At 33.1% G+C, this 21,451-nt stretch overlaps 1 protein-coding gene across 1 annotated transcript in view; it reads right to left on the reverse strand.

Moving 5' to 3' along the window:
- Positions 1–282: 282 nt before the first annotated feature.
- Positions 283–21,451, reverse strand: part of WDR72 (WD repeat domain 72) — a 430,783-nt gene continuing 409,614 nt past the window's right edge. Inside the window, exons 19-20 of the mRNA XM_053717490.1 lie at positions 8,960–9,067; positions 283–4,036 (exon numbers count right to left, since the gene is read on the reverse strand). Of these exons, the coding sequence (XP_053573465.1) occupies positions 3,981–4,036; positions 8,960–9,067 (164 nt within the window). The 3' untranslated portion in view covers positions 283–3,980. The remainder of the gene's footprint in view (positions 4,037–8,959; positions 9,068–21,451) is intronic.

The raw sequence follows: 21,451 nt of genomic DNA on the forward strand, positions 1-21,451 counted from the left end.
AAACATGATATTTGCATATCTTACCCAGAGTTCCCTGGTGCATTGGTAAAAACATGTATACAGAGTGGGTATACTTGCCTAGATTTGCTAATTTTCTACACAATAATTCTATTGCTTGCCTTAGGACACAATTTTCCAGTCGTAATTTTTCAGTCAGGCTTCCAGTGCAGTCATATGCAAACAAACTTCTATTTTTTTTTTTATTTATTTAAATTATCATTAATAATAATAATAATAAAACAAGCAAGTAGGAATTCATATTTTATTTTTGGCTTGCAGGAATAACAAGTTCTGGTAGTACAACGCTTGTTAGACATTATATAGAAATATAATTATAAAAATATGTGTAGCTTTAAAGGGACATGAAACCCAAAAATTTTCTTTCATGATTCAGATAGAGAATACAATTTTAAACAACTTTCCATTTAACTTCTATTATTTAATTTGCTTCCTTCTCTTGTTATCCTTTGCTGAAATGTTTATCTAGACAAGCTCAGGAGCAGCACAGAACCTAGATTCTAGCTGTTGATTGGTGGCTACATATATATGTCGATTGTGATTGGCTCACACATGTGTCCAGTTAGAAACCATTAGTGCATTGCTGCTCCTTCAATAAATTATAACAAGAGAATAAAAGTAAATTAGAAAGTTGTTTAAAATTATATTCTCTATCTGAATCATTAAAGAAAAAATGTGGGTTTCATGTCCCTTTAAAGTTTCATAGCACACATTTTAAAATGTGTAATGGTGCACCAGTTAGTATTTTTTTATTTTGAATAACCATATAAATTGCATTTCAATAAAAAAAATCATGGCTTAAAACCCAGCACAATTAATTACTTAATATTGTTTTAACTAGTAAAAAGTAGAATAGAGAAAAATTGTTTTACCGTTTAAAACAAATAATAATAATATAGCAATGCTTTTATATATATAGATAGGAACTTGTGACCTGTATTAACTAACCTAAACTGTACCTTAATAAAGCCTAAATAATAATGTTCAAATCATTGGAGGAAAGGCACATCAAAGTCTGGATTTTATGGGTTTCTAGGTTAACATAAAACATAAAGTAAAAAAAAATAATCTAACTAAACTTTATTAAATATATGTTGGGACATTCAATAGAGATCTTCCTTCAAGAAATCATTATGTTGATTAAAAAAAACAACATTTTTTTTAATGAATATCTGTCCTTTCCTTATTACATTTCTTAAATATGAAATATAAATAAATTAAAAGCAACATGTTCATTCTGATTATCATTAATTTTTATATATAAAAGGATAATCAGCCAACTTGCCTGAGATAAGTTGATTAAACATGTGACTGTAATTACATAACAATCTCAGGGTTCAGCTGACTTTCTTCACTACAAGTTCATCTTGAACTCCTACTATTCTGCCCTTAATCTTTATACTTCTCTAATCTCATCTCTACTCTTTCCTCTAACCCAAAACGTCTGTTTTCCATGTCCAATACTCTTCTCAGCCCACCCCCACCTCCTAATACAACTTCTCTCTCAGCTCAAGGTTTTGCCAACCACTTCAATAACAAAATTGACTCCATCAGAAATTAAATGGGCTCTCAACATACTACCAATCCCCCACCCCCTGAAAAGCACACAGCCATCCAAAACCCAAATAGCCATCAATTTAGCTCTTTTGCCCCTGTTACTGAGGAAGAAGTTTCTGCCCTTATACTGTCCTCCCACCTCACTACCTGTCCCCTCGACCCCATCCCCTCACAGCTACTCCCCTCCCTCTCTTCTACCCTTACCCCTATACTCACACACATTTTCAACCTCTCCCTCAGCACTGGTATATTTCCCTCATCTCTAAAACATGCACTGATCACACCTATCCTCAAAAAACCTTCCCTCAATCCAACCTCCCCATCCAACTACCGCCCTATTTCCCTACTCCCTCTTGCCTCAAAGCTCCTTGGAAAGCTAGTATATGCACGTCTATCCCAATTCCTTGCACTAAACTCTCTTCTTGACCCACTGCAATCTGGATTCTGTCCCCATCACTCCACAGAGACAGCAATTGTCAAGGTTACCAATGACCTACTTACAGCAAAATCCAAAGGCCACTTCTCTCTGCTTATCCTCCTTGATTTGTCTGCAGCCTTTGACACTGTCAACCACCCTCTTTTGCTCCAAACCCTCCAATCCTTCAGCATCTGTGACACAGCTCTCTCGTGGTTCACATCCTATCTATCTAACCGTACCTATAGTGTAGCCTTCTCTGGAGCATCCTCTGCTTCGTTACCACTTTCTGTTGGGGTACCTCAAGACTCTGTCCTCGGTCCCCTTCTTTTTCAATCTACACGTCATCATTAGGTTCCTTAATAACGTCCCACGGGTTTCAATATTATTTGTATGCCAATGATACCCAAATCTACCTCTCTAACCCGTGTCACTAACTGTATTTCTCATATCTCATCTTGGATGTCTTTTCACTACCTTAAGCTAAATCTCTCCAAAACTGAGCTCCTTATTTTCCCCCCTTCTTCCAAAATCTCCACCCCCCAATTTTCTATAACTGTTGATAATTCCATCATTACCCCTAACCCGCATGCCTGATGTCTTGGGGTCACACTTGACTCAGACCTTTCTTTCACTCCTCACATTCAGTCCTTGGCTAAAGCCTGCCGCTTCTACCTTAAAAACATCTCTAAAATTAGACATTTCCTTACACAAGACACAACTAAGATTTTAATCCACTCTCTCATCCTTTCCCGCCTCGACTATTGCAACTCCGTCCTGTCTGGTCTACCTAGCTGCTGCCTAGCTCCTTTACAATCCATAATGAATGACTCTGCCAGGCAAATCTTCCTTACACGTCGCTCTTCATCTGCTGCACCTCTCTGCCAATCCCTTCACTGGCTTCCTCTTGCCTCCAGGATTAAACACAAAATCCTCACTCTGACATACAAAGCCCTCAACTGCACTGCTACCCCCTACATTTAAGACCTTGACTCCAGATACTCTCCCTCCAGTCCCCTTCCCTCTGCTTATGATCTCCTACTCTCCTCCTCTCTTGTTACTTCCTCACATTCCCATTTACAGGACTTCTCCAGACTGGCTCCCATCTTGTGGAACTCCCTGCCTCGCTCCACAAGACTCTTCCCTAGTTTTAACAGCTTCAAGCGCTCCCTAAATACTACTATTCAGGGATGTATTCAACCGACACTAACCTTTCCTAACTCCATTGCTTTCCCCTTGAACCCCTTAGAATGTAAGCCTATGAGACCAGCTGTTTGTAGATCGCCTTCATAATTGCCGACTACAACAGTGCAACTCTAGGCAGAGCCCTCTACTCATCTGATTCCTGTAAATGTTATAATGTATACCACCTATGATTATAGCGCTGTGGAATCTGTTGGCACTCTACAAATACCTGATAATAATAATAACAATAAAAATGCCTTCTTAATTCCATGTTATGTTAGAAGTATGTTAGGAGGAGGATGGTTAAATGAGAGAAAAAAAAACAGAAAAGAAAAATCTGTCTTGACCTTCTGTTTTCTTCATTTTAACACTGTTCTTTGCACTGGCATTTTTGGCAATTAGACCAAATGATGTACAAATATTTTCTTTAATAATGGGAGCAATCTAATTTTGGAGATATGTAGCTCCAGTATTTTGTAGATATAATTTTGGGGGGGAAAACACAAAATAACCAAAGTAGCAGGATGATTCTTACATTATAAAAACATTTTTTTTTTCCAAAATGGAAATGTTACTATTTCAGCTATTCACAGTTACTATAGACATTATTGAAAACTATTGTAAATGTCACAAAATTACATATCAATTTACAACAAATTTTACATTCATGATATACACACGTGTGATGAATATTTTATATATAATGAAAGAAAGCTTAATACAAACTAGAGCATTTTTGTTATTTTACTGTCTGAAGCAATAGTAAAATAGTAATTCATGTTAAAAGACAAATACACATCACTCCTTAGCATACTTTGCAATAACATACTTTGGACATCCATGGATTTTGTTTCAGATCATCTAAAAAAAGAAAGAAAATAGTATCAGCACTGAATTTGTAATAAAAATGATAGAACAAATGAAAAACATAATGTATACTAAGCTTATATCAGCCTGATTCAAAGCCCAAAGTAAAATATGAACCCAAAATATAAATATGGATAAATCGGTAAAAATTAGCAGTTTACTACTAGCAATAAAAAACAGCACTCAATTTGCACCACTCTACAGTTTACTCAATAAAAGAGTAAAAATTACATATGTATTATGATATATCAAATTTTAGGCATAGGTCACTTATGATTCATCAGAATTTTCATTTTTTTTAAAACATTTTTTTGCCTTCTTGAAATATATAATCATCTTCATAATAATAATAATAATAATAATAATAATAATAATAATAATAATAATAATAATAACAATTAGTGTTGTTATAAACCAGGAAGCACTTGTGTAAGAACAGTTTATGAAATATTGCTTGAAACAGACCAAAAAGAGAGTTTTCAAAGATCAAGCTTGTTAAATGACATGTGACAGGTTTTCTGATGGATTGGAATTCCATTGTTAAATTACTTCATTTATGACTAGATTACAAGTGAAGAGTATTTTGCGAAAACTCCGCTAGGATTTTCATTTTTGTGCTAGTCGGGTTGCATTGCATTCTCCATTGGTAACCTAACTTGAAAGAACATTGGAATGTGAAATATTTACAGCAAACACTTTATTAAATATGAATATTACATACATATGATTTTTCATGTTTTCAGCTATGTAACTGCAAAGGACTCCTATGCATTTTTATATAGAGATACATACATAAACCTGTCTAAATATGTATATGTATGCATATATCTACATATGTATACTTATATATTTATGTGATTTTATGTGTATATGTCTGTAAATACATATATACACATATAAATACATATGTACAGACGTATAAACTTATGTATATATACTGTATATATATATATATATATATATATATATATACTTTACATATACATACATATATAGACAGGTTTATGTATGTATCTCTATGTAAAAGCCCTTTGCAGGCATTTTTTACACATCTATAACCTCATATCTTAGAGCCCTTACAACTTTTTAATGCAATTTTTCAAATAATTATTAGACAGTGTTAATATGAGTATTACTTTACAATTAAATGTATTTTTGATGTGTTTTGTGCAACTTTTTATCTTGCGTAACAGTTAACCAGAGCTCTGAAGCTGCGCTAACCAAATGCTAAATTCGATTGCACTCAATCAAATTAACTTTCTTTCAACTTGTAATACATGGGCCATTTCTGTCACAAGCAAAGAAGCGAGAAATACACAATATCACTTGTGCGCTACTGTTAGCACGCCACTCGTAATCTAGCCCCAAGTGTCTAATACTTCTTCTAGGTGGTTTAGTTCTGTTCTCATGGTGATACCTGATAGCTATCTAGGTTTCAGCTTCTTCAACTGAAAGATCACGCGCATTGTCTCCTAAGCGATTCAATTGGAGTGGTTGGTTCACACTTCTAAAAGGGCAGGAGACCACTTATTTTTCATTCCCTTGCTATGAGGACTGCTCTGAGATGTTCTCCACACAACATTGCATTGCTGACAACACCTGACCATCAATCTCTTCAATCAGCAGCAAGATTATTAGGGAGCCACCTTGTGGAGGAAGTTAGAAATGACAACTAGATTATATCATTCATTGATAAAAGGGAATTGCTCAACAGAATTTTTTTCTAGTTCATATATGAGATATCCACAAGTATTATATATACATAACACTTTGCAAGATGGTGTTTCATCTTATTTTCCAATAGGATTTTTTTTTAATCTTTAATCTTATTAAACTTGAACATCTGCAAAATGCTGCTCGTTAAAAATTATAGGCTGATCTGAATATCAGCCCTCATTCCATACAGGATTTTTTAATACACCCACAGCATAAAAAATACAAAAAAAAAAAAGAATTACAAATGTCACATGTAGCTGAAGTGCAGAGATTATGCAGCTAAATTTCTCAACTAAAGTAAAGGTTATCATTATATCCTATCCAACACATAGGACAGGGTTTTATTATGAGAAAAAAAAAATATCTGTCAGTCCAGCTTTATACAACCAAAACCTCAACTTTTTTTCTTATAAAAAAAGTCTTAATTTCTTATCATAGAATTTCATCCGCACAGGAATCAATAAATAATTCATGTTGCTGGGTCTTTGTTGTGTGTCCCTGAACTGCACACAGAGCTGGGAGGATGACAGCTGTGTCAGGACAAGCACCAAAGATCTGACATGACAAGTGACTAACAAGTTTCTTTCAGTCTATAGTCAAAGAAGACAATGACACAAAGTGCAAAAAAACAAAAACCAGAAACAAAACAAAACGCTTTCTTTCTCTATACTTAAGTGTGTGCTATGAGCTTATTTCCAACCCATAACCCCTGGTCATTTTTTGTACTGCCCACAGCTTTTATTCTTCTCACTAGCCTGGCTATTTACGCCTGTCCACGGATCAATATGAGCAATTCTCAGAGAAATACAAAGTCGCCATAGTAACCAAGCCACAAATTCTCAGTGGAAGGCACTGAGACCAGTGCTGAATCCTCCTGAGGTTTTCGGAATTATAAGGAACAGTGTTTTAAAATTCAAACATGGACACACAGGCAATCCTGAGCAATTCATTGTTCACTGCCAATATAATGATACCACCTTGGATGAATAATACTCTTCATATTTCCAATGAGAATTCAACAATTAATCATATTCAGAACACTTTGTAATAGTTGCAGACATGTTTACTTTGTCTACTTGCTTAACAGACCATTGAAAGCTGTGTAAGGATCATGTCTGCTCATTAACATGCTTCTGTATAGTTAAATACAATATCAAGTCGTTAACAGGTACTGCATGAAATGCATTGAATGCACTCTAGGGGGATTGTATGGTACTCTGGTTCAGTATTACATATACTAAATATATCATTAGGCATTAGGATGAAAATCTTATATGTGAAATGGAAATAAATTTGAATTTCTTTTTAATAATAAACACACAATTAACTTTTATGATATAATTATTCCAAGGTTATGATTGTCAAATGTCTTGTTCTTCCTCTCTAGAGGCCTATGGTAACATTGTCAGCTGGAGGTTGTTTGTTGTGTCTGAAAACACAGATGTGCAGTCATATGTGCTGAGGCTAAGCATGCATGTGATCTCAAACATGTCAGGGAAATCACATTTAAACCACTTCCAAATTCCCTTACAAAATTATTGGAAACTTGTATTAGAAATTGTACCATTTATTCCCAACATAGAAACAAATATTTTCCGAAGTACTTCCGTCTGATTTTGATGCATATTGTTAATTTTGTTCAAGTGATAGCATAGGCTGTACTTTTAGTACACGTACAGTAATCTAAGAGGAAACTACAAATACCGTGTAATTTTTACAGAAAATAAGGAAAATGCCAACTAAAATAAGGAAAATGCCAACTAAAATAAGGAAAAGTGGAACTATTTAGTGTCCACTTTAAATGTAATATTTTGAAGGATAATGAGGGATACTTAACAATGATCACCTTGTCATGTACTACATTAACTTGCTTAAATGTTATTCATAATTTTATATTTGTATCCAAATCTGGGCATTCGTGGTCTTTTTTTTTTTTACATGCTTGTGTAATTTACTACAAATATATAGAGCATAAATAATTGTATAATTATCAGAAATTCATCATATAATGTATAGATGTTAAAATTGTTGTATGGTGGTTACTAAAAAAAAATTGACATAAATATAGCATGCAAAAAAAAATAACTATGCTTTTTATTGTGATGAAAGGGCCTACAAATATTTCCAAATATTCGAAATATATATTTTTAAAAATCTATTAAAATTTAGAATTTTGTTTGTAAGCAATACTAAAAATCGAGGATAAAGTGTAATTTTGCCATGTTGGTAAAAAAAAAGAAATAATAAGATGTGATTTGATTAAAAAAAATCCCATGGAAGAGAAGATTTGGCACTTTTTTCCTGATTAAATAAATCTAATGTTAAGTCACTGTAAGAAAATAAACAATCAGTACGCAGATTTTAAAATGAATTTGTTTTAGTTTTCTGGATGTTTTTCTTCTTTGAAAATGAAATCTCAACTATTTCCTTGGGGACAGGTCAGGGGACTATTTGCAGCTGTCCTCTGTCAGCATTGGGAACAAGAGTGAAATTTCTTAACTAAGTTGACAGGCCACCAAGAGGAAGAATCACAAATGTGATGCACAAAGATGACAATAAAACTGTATTGTAAAGAAAATTAAAGCAAACAGAGGGGAAAAAATATTGCTGTCATCTTGTATCATTCAGAAAACAAATGTTTATCCCTGGTGTTTTATACTTCATCTTAAAAAAAACCCTGAAAGCTATTAAAGCTCGATACAGCATCTATTAATTAAATAATTTAGAACAGCCAAAACACATTTAATAAATGCCTGTAAGTTAGCAATAAAAGTGCAATCACACTATGTTAGAATTGGCAATGTTCATTGCTTTGGCATAAAAAAATTAATTAAAGTTATACTACATTGTCAATTTTCCTGTCAGCTTCTTAGTTCCTACCAGCTTTTCACAGATATTCTAATAAGTAACAAAGACTCTGTTTTCGAAGATTGCACCTTGCCCATATATTAATAAAATATTTTAGTCTAAAACTAATTATAATGAAGTAATAGTGTCAGCTTTTTTTTTTACTCATAAAGGGACTGGCCAATCTAATGCTTGAATTCTTGATGAAACTGTAAAGTGAAACATCTTCACACAGTGACCCATGGAGGTGGCCATTAATTTGATGCTGTAGCTGCTAAAAATAAAGTATTAGTCTGTTCCATTTTTATGAGGAAGAATGACTTATAGCTTGATATGAGAGATGTTGCCTCTTACCTGGACTTTCTGAATCCTCCATTCCACATTTGTCATTTGTGCCCTCTGGTTCTTGGAAGTTCACTGTTTTGGATCCAACCTCATTTTTTTCTAAACTCTCTGGAGTTGCTGACATAAGATAAAAAAATGCAAACGTCAGAACTAATCCCCTAAATCAGGGTGAATAACATTAACACAAAAGGTTAAGAGGACATGAATACTGTTTAAACATCAAAATAATGAAACAATGTTAACAATCTATTCGCCTTAAACTCAGTGCCCTCTACCAGATACAACATGGAAGTACATCCGCAAAAAGGCTCCATTTAGAAATGGTTCAAATGTTTGGAAAGTGGAAGGCACAGAGTGGGTTTCCATGAAGGAAGCACTTAAAGGGACAGTATACTGGGAAATGCTGGAATCTATTGCATTTTTACAAATACCATCTTTTACATTTATTTTGTCATTTGAAATTACATTTTTTTTCTACTCCTATAATACAAATTTAAATACAAGGATATGGGCTACAGACAAGTATGTAAATATGAAACTTAAAGAGAAATAAAACTCCCAGTGGTTGTTGAGAGAGGCCATCCAATTTAAAAGATATTCCTTAATCCGTTTTTAATACAATGAACTATTATCTTCTAGTTGCCTAAATGCTGTCCCTTTAAATCAGATATTCCCAGTTTTATAAATCTCTGATATTAACAACAATTTTTCAACACAAAAGATATTTAAAAATGTTAATAAAGATAAACATTATTATTATATTAATATTTCTATTGTATATACAAGCATATGTTATTATAATTATTGCTGCTCAAGTACAAAAGTTTCATTTCACTAGAACTATACAGAACATGAAATATATAGCAATTCAATTCTTAACCAACCTATTAAAGGGACAGTAAAGTTAAATTTAAACTTTAATGATTCTTATAGAGCATGCTGTTTTAATAGACTTTCCCAATTACTTCCATTATGAAATTGTGCACAGTCTTTTTATATGCACAAGTTCTGAGGCACCAGCTACTACAGAGCGTGTGCAAGAGTTTACAGTGTATACATATATGAGTCAGTGATTGGCTGGTGGCTGTCACATGATAGAGGAGGCCAGCAAATTATAGCACATTTTGAACATTTTCAGAAAAAAAAAATCTACTTTAAATGTAAAATGAGGAGTAAGTGCTACTGCATTAAATTTTTATTATACACATTGCTTATGCAATTCTAGTCTATTTAATGATCCTTTAAACACACAGAGATCTATAAGAACCAAGCTTTCACAGGCAGGTCAAGGGTATTTGTGTGTGGTTTTTTTCATATTCCTTCAGACATAAAATATATGCAACCAAAATAAAAATAGAATAGCTAATTTAATTCAAGGGAGATTCCGTTCAAAATTTAAATGCACATAGATGTATTACATCTTTGTATATAAACATCTTTGCAATATAAATGTATTGGCAAAAATGCTTCTAGTTAAAGTTTTCACTGTTTTAGTGTTAACATTTTTCATTGCATGTGCATATAAAGCATAACTAGATATTCTCTGTGCACCAGCATTTTATAAACTGTAGCTACTGAGAGCACCAATGGCGCTTGTGTAATGTCAGCAAGTAACAAATTGAGTCTTCACCAGATGGTACAAGCACCTTAGGCTCTCTGAGCAAGTTCTGTGTTTAAAATGCTGGTGCACGGTGCATACTTAAATACATTTGAAACAGCTATAGCTTTTGTTTAGAAGTATTTTTGCTACATGTATATTACAAAAATGCTTCTATTCAAAACTGAAATGCATCCATGTAGATTCCAATGTTGCCTAAAATGTCCCTTTAAGATAGAGCAAAGCTGTTTAATGTGTTAGAGTTATTTTTAATTAAACAATAATACTAGTCAAAAATATTTTGGTCAAATCTTTCATCACAAAAACATTTTTTTCTTTTGTTTTGTCTGATATTTACTCATAAGGTTCTTCAGATTTTTTTAATGAAATTTGTTCACTAACTATTACCAATGAAGAACATCTTCAGGACAGTTTCCTTGTTTTTATTTTTTACTTTTTTTATGAGTCAGGATTGGCTGAAACACAAGTAAAGCGTACATACTTATTGGCTAATTGGAATCAACTGACAAGGTCATTGCTGGATCATTTTTGAATAGTGTAAATGTTAAAGGGACAGTCTACTCCAAAATGTTTATTGTTTAAAAAGATAGATAATCCCTTTATTACCCATTCCCCAGTTTTGCATAACCAATGAGGTTATAATAATACACTTTTTACCTCTGTGATAACCTTGTAACTAAGCCTCTGCATACTGCCCCCTTATTTCAGTTATTTTGACAGACATTCATTTTAGCCAATCAGTGCTGACTCATAAATAACTCCAACGGAGTGAGCACAGTGTGATCTATATGGCACACATGAACTAGCACTGTCTAGCTGTGAAAACCTGTCAAAATAATGCACTGATATAAGAGGTAGCGTTCAAGGGCTTAGAAATTAGCATATGAGAACAAAGCAAATTTGATGATAAAAGTAAATTGGAAAGCTGTTTAAAATTGCATGCCCTATCTGAATCATGAAAGTTTAATTTTGACTAGACTGTCCCTTTAAGCCTTTCTTAACTGCAAAAAAAAAAAGTATTTCACACTTTTACAGTAAAGGAGGTAACCAAATGAACCTATCAACAATTTTTTTTGTCACATGCATTCATTTGTTCATGGACTCATAGACCACTCGATTATCCTATTTTTGACAAAAACAAAAAATCAAACAAATAATAATAATAACAAAATGGAAACTTAATTTTAATGTCAATTTTAAATTTTGTCCAAAAACAAATTACAAATTATTTTGAGTATTTTTTTGAATTTACTTATTTTTAAACATCCAAAAACGTATTGCACTAATACACTATCATTATGAAAACTGTGTAAATTCGGTATACTTTAATTTGATTTGGATATTTGTTTTATTATTAAACCAGAAAAATAAAAATTTTATTAAAGGGACAGTCTAGGCCAAAATAAACTTTCACGATTCAGATAGAGCATGTAATTTTAAACAATTTTCCAATTTGCTTTTATCACCAATTTTGCTTTGTTCTTTTGATATTCTTAGTTGAAAGCTTAACCTAGGAGGTTCATATGCTAATTTCTTAGACCTTGAAGCCCACCTCTTTCAGATTGCATTTTAACCGTTTTTCACCACTAGAGGATGTTAGTTCACGTATTTCAAATAGATAACACTGTGCTTGTGCACGAGAAGTTATCTGGGAGTAGGCACTGATTGGCTAGACTGCAAGTCTGTTAAAAGAACTGAAAAAGGGGCAGTTTGCAGAGGCTTAGATACAAGATAATCACAGAAGTTAAACATATATTATTATAACTGTGTTGGTTATGCAAAACTGGGGAATGGGTAATAAAGGGATTATCTATCTTTTAAAACAATAAAAATTCTGGTGTAGACTGTCCCTTTAACACAAACAAAGCATACACAAAACTATAATATTTAAAAGAAATCAAGGCTTTTAAATTAAAAAAGTACATAAATCATGCAATATGAATTCTAGGAAATTGTGATGGATTAAATTACTGTCAAATTATCCCCATGCAAGGCTTGGTAGTTGTTATTGAAAAGCTCAAGGAAGGAAAATTGGTTATTGCAAATTCTTCTAATGATTTGAAATGGCTTTGCATTTGAAAACCATGAGCAATTTCTTGTGGAAATTCTGATGGACTGGAACGGTGGTAAAATGGTAAAGAGCACCAATATCAAACTGTATAATACATTAAAAATGATATCATCCCTTCAAAAACAGCTATAGTAATATTCAGGTAAGAAAGTTACTGTTTATGCACAGTCACAAAGTTTTTCTAATGCAAGTAATATTTTGAAATTACCTCAAATTTGAAAATCATGAAGAATATTCAATTTCTATAAGCAAATATGTTTTAAAAACAAACATATTAAAGCACTAAGAGCACCATGCTAGCTATTTCCCTGCCAAATTTAAAGCTAAATTGTTTAACCACTGGGGCTGTAGATGTACAGTATCTAAAGAGATTTTATAATACTAGGAGAATTTCTTAAAAATAAATTTCATGTCAATCTCAAATTTCAAAACTGATTTACTTTAAAATTTGTAGGGTTCATGATTGTAATAGGACAACGCCTGCATGCCATTTGGACTGCAAAAGGTACAAAATAAGTCACCAGAATCGCATACATTTATCATTTAAATTGTTGAATTTAAAGGCCAATTAAATGGACATCAACACTAAATACATTTTAGGCACCTACCTCTAATATGGGGGCTGCCATTTTGGAATCTAGGTTATACTGAAGGAGAGTTACTGCACATGTGCAAACACATTAGCACTGGAATGTAGTGAAAGACAGAGTTCAACATGACAGCACCAATGACTAAAGGGGAACAAGGAATAACCTCAAAACTATGCTAATAAAATGTATTTAGTGTTTAATGTTTCTTTCTTTATAAAACAGACTATTTTTATTTTATGCTTATAAGCTGCTTAACTATAATAATGCAGTCAGATTCCTGTTCTTCAACTAACATGCACTTCCTGGCTTCAAAATTAAATAAACTGCATTAACATATCTTTTTCAAATAAAAATAGTTTTCACAAGTTTAAAAACTGATCTGTAAATGGACTTTAAACACTAAGGCCTAGATTAAGAGTGGAGCACTTTCTTAACGTGCGCCAGTAAAGGGTCAAATTTGCCCCTTTATGGGCGCATGTTAAATAACCAGCCATTACAAGTGGCTGTTTAATGCTTCCGTGAGCTCACTTTGTGCTTAGCGCAATTAACTAGAGGTCAGACCTCTGGTTAAAAATAAAAAATGCACCAATTGCCCCCAAAATAAAGATTACAGTACTTAACAATTAAAAATAAATATGAGCATTTTTATTTTTGTAAAAAAGAAAATTGCACAAAGCATTTATAAGCACTTAAAGTGAGGGGATGTTGGGTGTTTGAAAACTAAAAAAAAAAAACGCACCTAAAATGCCTTTATATTGAGGTCAATGGGGGAATGTGTTTTCACAATAAATATATATTTATGTGCTTTTATATATATATGTGTGTGTGTGTGTTAATATGTGTATATACACATATAAACACATAAATATATATGTATATATTCATACCTAGGTACACGATTTGCCTCCTGGGATGCGCCAAGTTGTTTGCTGTGTCGATCGGTTTTAAAAAAAAGGCTCCCATTAAAGCCTATGGAAGTGCGCTCTCGTGAGCACAAGGCTTCCGGGCAATTGCAACGCATTTGTAATACTATTGTTTACGTGTGCTGGTATTACTGAGTGGAGCACAAATATCGCACTTGCGTAAGCACAATATTGCTCTCCACTCGTAATCTTGCCCTAAATAAATGCTAGCTATAATCATGCATTTAATGCAAGGATTATAATAATATGCAGATTTATTTTTTAAAATTACGTTAGCAGTTTAAAGGGACATGAAACCCAAGCTTTTTCTTCCGTGAATCAGAAAGATCATACAATTTTAAAACAGTTTCTAATTTTCTACTTTTATCAAATTTTCTTTTTTTTCATGGCATTCTTGGTGATACCTAGGTAGGTAGTGTGCACTTCTGGAACACTACAAATCAGGAAAAACAGCTGCCTTGAAAAATCTTTGCAATTTTAATGTAAATTGTGTAACAATATATGTAGCAAAAAAATGATTTGCAATGTAATTTCATTATTTATTCTCCCCCGTTCTCGTAATTTAATACTGCTATATTGCACACAGTTATTGGTTGCACACTCATTTATAACTGTCCTTGATTGGCCTAATAATGGTGCCATCAATTTTTAGAAGCTGAAACATTTAAAGAAACAGGAAAAAACAGAGCATACAATTATAAACAACTTTCCAATTTATTTCTATAATCAAATTCACTTAAAGGGACACTAAACCCAAATTATTTCTTTCATGACTCAAATAGAGCAGGCAATTTTAAGCAACTTTCTAATTTACTCCTATTATCAATTTTTCTTTGTTCTCTTGCTATCTTTATTTGAAAAAAAGGCATCCAGGCTAAGGAGTCAGACACATTTTGGTTCAGTACCCTGGACAGCACTTGTTTATTAGTGCTGTCCAATCAGCAAGGACAACCCAGGTTGTGAACAAAAAATGGGCCTGCTTCTAAACTTACAATCTTGCTTTTCAAATAAAGATAACAAGAGAATTAAGAAAAATTGATGATAGGAGTAAATTAAAAAGTTGCTTAAAATTGCATGCTCTATCTGAATCATGAAAGAAAAAAAATTGGGTTCAGTGTCCCTTTAATGCCCCTATATAGATGATAAACATTTTTAGAATGTATGATTATTTTAAGTATAAATTTGAACATTTAAATAATAAATTAACTAAGAAAATTGTCCCAAAATGTCAGCACAGCTTTATATAATTATAAAACAATTGTTATCTAGTATGAAACATGCATGTGTATGTGGATTTTAGTTTCCCTTGTTTTTGTTTTTTTATAAATATAATTAGATTTTGTATTTTTTGCTGCCATTTTACTAAGATGTGAGAGACACCACCTATTCTATCATTGTTGGCAGTTTCCAGTGTCACCAGGAAAGAAAGCTGGAGGTTAAGAGAGTGTTTGATATCAATTCTAATGGATGTACCGTGAAATAAATAAAATACATTTTTTTCCTGAGGAATCAGCAGTTTACACAACAATTCTTATGGAAATAGTGGCAACGGTGTTAGTTTAAGCAAATATCAACCCCTTCATAATATAGTATGCTGAAATAATAGTAGATATATAATCTATTCAATATTCATTATATACCAGTTAGTATCACTGGTGAAGTGTAGGAGAAGGGGGGTGCTGACTGTCTGATAGATATATAGGTACAAAAAAGAGAGAGAAGTTTGACAGTACTAGGCACTCACAAAACACTATATAGTAACAGTATGCATTGAAAACCGGATTGTGTCCAGAACTGGTTATTAAAACGTAACTTTTACTAATGATAGGATAAAATAAAAAAGGTTGGTAAATAGTACCAAATGTATAACATAAATATGTGAGACATACATTTAAAACTTAGATTAAGAAACAGATCAGGACTGTGTGTGTGAGACTTCAAAAACAGAATTACTTCCCTGGGTAATAGTTCAAATATTACCCAGGGAAGTAATTCTGTTTTTGAAGTCTCACACACACAGTCCTGATCTGTTTCTTAATCTAAGTTTTAAATGTATGTCTCACATATTTATGTTATACATTTGGTACTATTTACCAACCTTTTTTATTTTATCCTATCATTAGTAAAAGTTACGTTTTAATAACCAGTTCTGGACACAATCCGGTTTTCAATGCATACTGTTACTATATAGTGTTTTGTGAGTGCTGGGTACTGTCAAACTTCTCTCTCTTTTTTGTACCACAACAATTCTTATCATTAGTTGGCCATGTATCTAATACAACGTATATCTGGTCTTGAAACTCTTAAAATGGCTAGTTGCAACATGGGGCCTATTAGGTATTACAAGTAAAAATAATAATAATAATAATTATTATTATTATTATTATTATTATTATTATTATTATAATATGGCAAAACTTTAAACCCATGTATAGAAGTAACTAAATATACAAATTCCAGACTATGAGAATGATACATAGTTTATAGATTTTTCTAAGCAATACTACCATATATGTAGGATTGTAGGTTGTGCATTTAAATCAAGGTATCTCAGAATGTCAAGTACAATGAACACTGAATACTGAAATATTAACCCCAACATACAACAGTAGTCATTTACAGTCTGAAGTAGACTTCCACATTTTATTCAATTTCCATAGTACTTTGTAGTTCTATATTGTCTTCTATATACAGTTAAATAATATAATAAATACTTTTAAAGGGGCAGTCAAGTCCAAAAAAACCTTTCATGTTTCAAATAAGGCATGTAATTTTAAACAACTTTCCAATTTACTTTTATCACCAATTTTGCTTTGTTCTCTTGGTATTCTTAGTTGAAAGCTAAACCTAGGAGGTTCATATGCTAATTTCTTAGACCTTGAATGCCGCCTCTAATCTAAATGCATTTTGATAGTTTTTCATCACTAGAGGGCATTAGTTCACATGTTTCATATAGATAACATGGAGCTCATGCACGTGAATTTACCATGGAGACAGCTCTGATTGGCTAAAATGCAAGTCTGACAAAAGAACTGAAATAAGGGGGCAGTCTGCTGATGTGTATTATTATAACTGTGTTGGTTATGCAAAACTGGGGAATTGGTAATTAAGGGATTATCTATATTTTAAAACAACTAAAATTATGGTGTTGACTGTCCCTTTAAGCATGTGTACCAATAGAATCACTTTAATCAGTGAATACATTCCGTAATATTTCCTTTATTAGAAACAATGCAACAGCTAATTAATATCTGCATCAATACACTTTTTTGCTATTGATATGGCAAAAATTATCAACACAACATAAAATAACTTCACTTGATCAGAAATTCTGCAATGTGTATATCAATATGATGTATTGGATGCAACCTTAGTCACATTGCATGCTAACACTTTGCACAGCTTGGGAATCAACATGTCAAAGTGAAATAAGACAGCATAACAATTTTAAGATATTGGGATTAAATTCTGCAGTTTCCATCAAATGCTAGATTTATTCCCCAGTGGAGACAAGCATTTCATGTTGTTTCCAATATGATTTGACATCTAAATGTATACTTGAATAATTAAGTGGATGTCCAGTTTATAACTGAAACCTTAAAACATTCTCCCTCAACTAGAGAACTTAGGGTATACTTGTTACTGACAGACCATAACAAGTAATGTGATTACAGGAATGGTATGTTTAGGTCTGATATCATGTTTTTTAGCATTTGCATTGCCCCCACCAAAAACAAAATATCAAGTTTTAAAAGTGGAGTACCTATCTCAATGATATCAATTCACTAAGCCTTGTTAAGCAGAAAGCGCCAAATGTTTAACACTGTGATTAATAAAAATCAAATCCTGTAGGTGTCCACACATTAGTTAGAGTCCACTTTTTTGTGAAGTGTGTCAGTTGGATCTTCTTATAAATGTGCTAAACATCTGAGTTTGTACAGTAAAATGATTATTATTTAACACTGACTCATTTCCATGTGCTTATTCACATTTTATTATATAAGATGTACTGTAGTGATGCAGAATAAACCTGTGCAACGCACATTTTACATGTCTTTTAACAGGAACCCTATTATCACTACTGACTGAGAGGGAAATCACACCAGTGTTCTATTAGTTAGCACCTATAGATCCTGATCAACATTTTGTCAACATGTTGTATGAAATAACTTAAAGGGACATGAAACCCAAAATGTTTCCTTCATGATTCCGATAGAGCGTACAATTTTATACAACTTTCAACCACTGAATGTGTTAAAATGTTATTCTGTTCTCACTATTTAGATGTTTTCTTCTATCAAATGTAACTTTCAAATAGACATTACAACATTTGTAGCAATAAATGTCAATATTTAATAAATATTCATCATTTAATTTTGACTTTATTCTCCCTTTAAGTTTGAACAAACATTTATGATTCAGATAGGACAAGCAACTTTAAATAATTTTACAATTTACTTCTAATATCAATTTTGAAGAGGCCCACAATAGGCCAAAACATACGTCTGGAGTTTTGCTGTTTCTCTAGTTCAGAGAGGGATTGACTGGTATTTCGGGGCTGGACTGTACTGTGAAGTCAGGATCAGACTGATATGCTTCAGGAAAGTTCTTCTCTGTGAAAGGCACATGTTGAGCAAAAAGAGGCTGCTTCTTGGGTGGTAACTAGCCATAGAACAAGCTATTATGCTATTGTTCGTTCCCAGGTTGCTCGCTTCTCTCTTTTTATTTATGCAAATTATGACACTTAGGGAAGTCTCCCTAAGTGTGATGCGGAAATCCAGACGTGGACCCGTTGCTCGGTGTGCCTAGAGGGATATGGCTGCACCTCACTGACGAGGCCCACAATAGGCCGAAACGTACGTCTGGGGTTTTGCTGTTTCTCTTGTTCTGAGAGGGATTGCCTGGTATTTCGGGCCGGACTGTACTGTGAAATCAGGATCAGACTGATATGCTTCAGGAAAGTTCTTCTCTGTGAAATGCGCATGTTGAGCAAAAAGAGGCTGCTTCTTGGGTGGTAACTAGCCATAGAACAAGCTATTATGCTATTGTTCGTTCCCAGGTTGAGCACTTCTCTCATTTTATTTATGCAAATTATGACACTTAGGGAAGTCTTCCTAAGTGTGATGCGGGAATCCAGACGTGGACCCGTTGCTCAGTGTGCCTAGAGGGATATGACTGCACCTCACTGACGAGGCCCACAATAGGCGGAAACATACGTTTGGGGTTTTGCTGTTTCTCTTGTTCAGAGAGGGATTGCCTGGTATTTTGGGGCTGGACTGTATTGTGATGTCAGGATCAGACTGATATGCTTCAGGAAAGTTCTCTGTGAAAGGCACATGTTGAGCAAAAGGAGGTTGCTTCATGGGTGGTAACTAGCCATAGAACAAGCTATAATGCTATTGTTCATTCCCACGTTGAGCGCTTCTCTCTTTTTATTTATGCAAATTACATGCTCTATCTTAAACAATAAAGTTTAATTTTGACATTAGTGTCCCTTTAAGTTTCTGATATAATTAGATTCCCACCCCCCCAAAAAAAAAGTTAGATTTTATTGAATAAACAACACTCTTCTGGTCAGAACCAATGAGATACCTTTATGACTTCTCTCATTGTTTTTAAAAAGACATTAAACACAACATTTTTCTTACATAATTCAGGTAGAGAATACAATTTAAAACAACATTCCAATGTACTTATATTATCTAATTTGCATAATTCATTAGATATCCTTTGTTGAAGAAATAGCAATGCACATGAGTGAGCCAATCACACTAGGAAGCTATGTACAGTCACCAATCAGCAGCTACTGAGCCTATTTAGATATGTTTTTCAACAAAAGATATCAAGAGAATGAAGCAAATTAGATAATTTAAGTAAATTGGAAAGTTGTTTAAAATAGCATGTTCATTCTAAATTATATAAAAAAAATTGGGTTCCATAAGATGGTACTATATAAACGTTCAATCATGTGCAGTAAAAACAAATGTTACTTATTTTATCCCCCTTTCTTGTAATTTGATTCTGAAAATTGTGGGCTTTTTATACCTGATAGTAGAAATTTAGACGCCAGACTTGCACTGGTTACACATTCTAGTGGCTCATTTATAGCTGTCACTGATTGATCTCAACAGGGAGGAAAACTAAGGGTACAACATGGTGGTAATTGTTCCTGTATGAACACATAGGGGTCCATTTAACAAACGTTGGATGGACAAGGTTCACTTCCACAAATCTGTCTGTCTGGCATCACAGCCATACACTTCCCATATTTATCATGTGTAGCACTGCCCCCTCCTCGCCAGCAGCAAATAGCGTGTTAGCAGAGATGTCAATCACCCTGGTCAGACTAGACTGGGGTGATAGCAAACCGGCAGCTAAGAGCTGGGGTACAGGTTAGGAAGTAATGGTCAGATGACTGCTGCTTTTTAACTATTGGCTACAAGCTCACTCATGGAGGTATAAAACTTTAGACTTTTTTTTTTCAATATTTAAACAACTTCATCTGCATATTTTGTTCTCAGTGTAATCTTTGTTTTTATTATATCACTCTGTTTATCATTTATTTAGTGTTTATTGTCCATGTATTGATGGATTCCTAAACTGACTTGGTTTTAAACAAATCCCAGTGGATTTGCTTATTTTAATTATGCATTTTACATTTTTTTTTTTTAATAGAGCATGTTTGTTTCAGACATGTTGCACTGCAATAAAGTACAATGATAATAATGAACAAAGTGAATTACGATTTAAAAAGGACATGCAAAATTAGTGTAGAATGTCAAATATGATAAATATGTATCAGCTCATTTTATAAAGTAGCACTTTAAAGGGTAAAGATCACCCTACCATGTACAACAAATTGTACAGGGGTGGCGTGCATGTAAATAAATACAACCTTACATCATAGAAGATGGCATGCATTTAATCAGAAAGGTATAAACCTGTCATGTTTAAGTGATAAAACAAGAAAAATTGTATTTAAGAATATCTGTTTGCAAAAGTAGAATAGGCAAACTTATAAATGTGACCAGTCTGTTCACAAAACAGAATAATATCGTAACTTTTGTCAAAATGATCATTTTTAAGACATTGGCTTTACCGATTTCCTTGTTTCATTGTATCCTTGCACATAATATATTATGATTCAGCAAGGGCAAAAGCTTTTAAATATTTGTGTTTAAAATATAAAAATACAAGACTGAAAGCTCATTTTCAAATAAAAAGTTAATTGTATTAGAATAAACAATATGCATTCAAATATATTTTTTATGTTAATAACTTTTAACATTTTCCAAGAAA

This window comes from Bombina bombina, chromosome 6 (assembly GCF_027579735.1).
Source record: "Bombina bombina isolate aBomBom1 chromosome 6, aBomBom1.pri, whole genome shotgun sequence".
Lineage (NCBI taxonomy): Eukaryota > Metazoa > Chordata > Amphibia > Anura > Bombinatoridae > Bombina > Bombina bombina.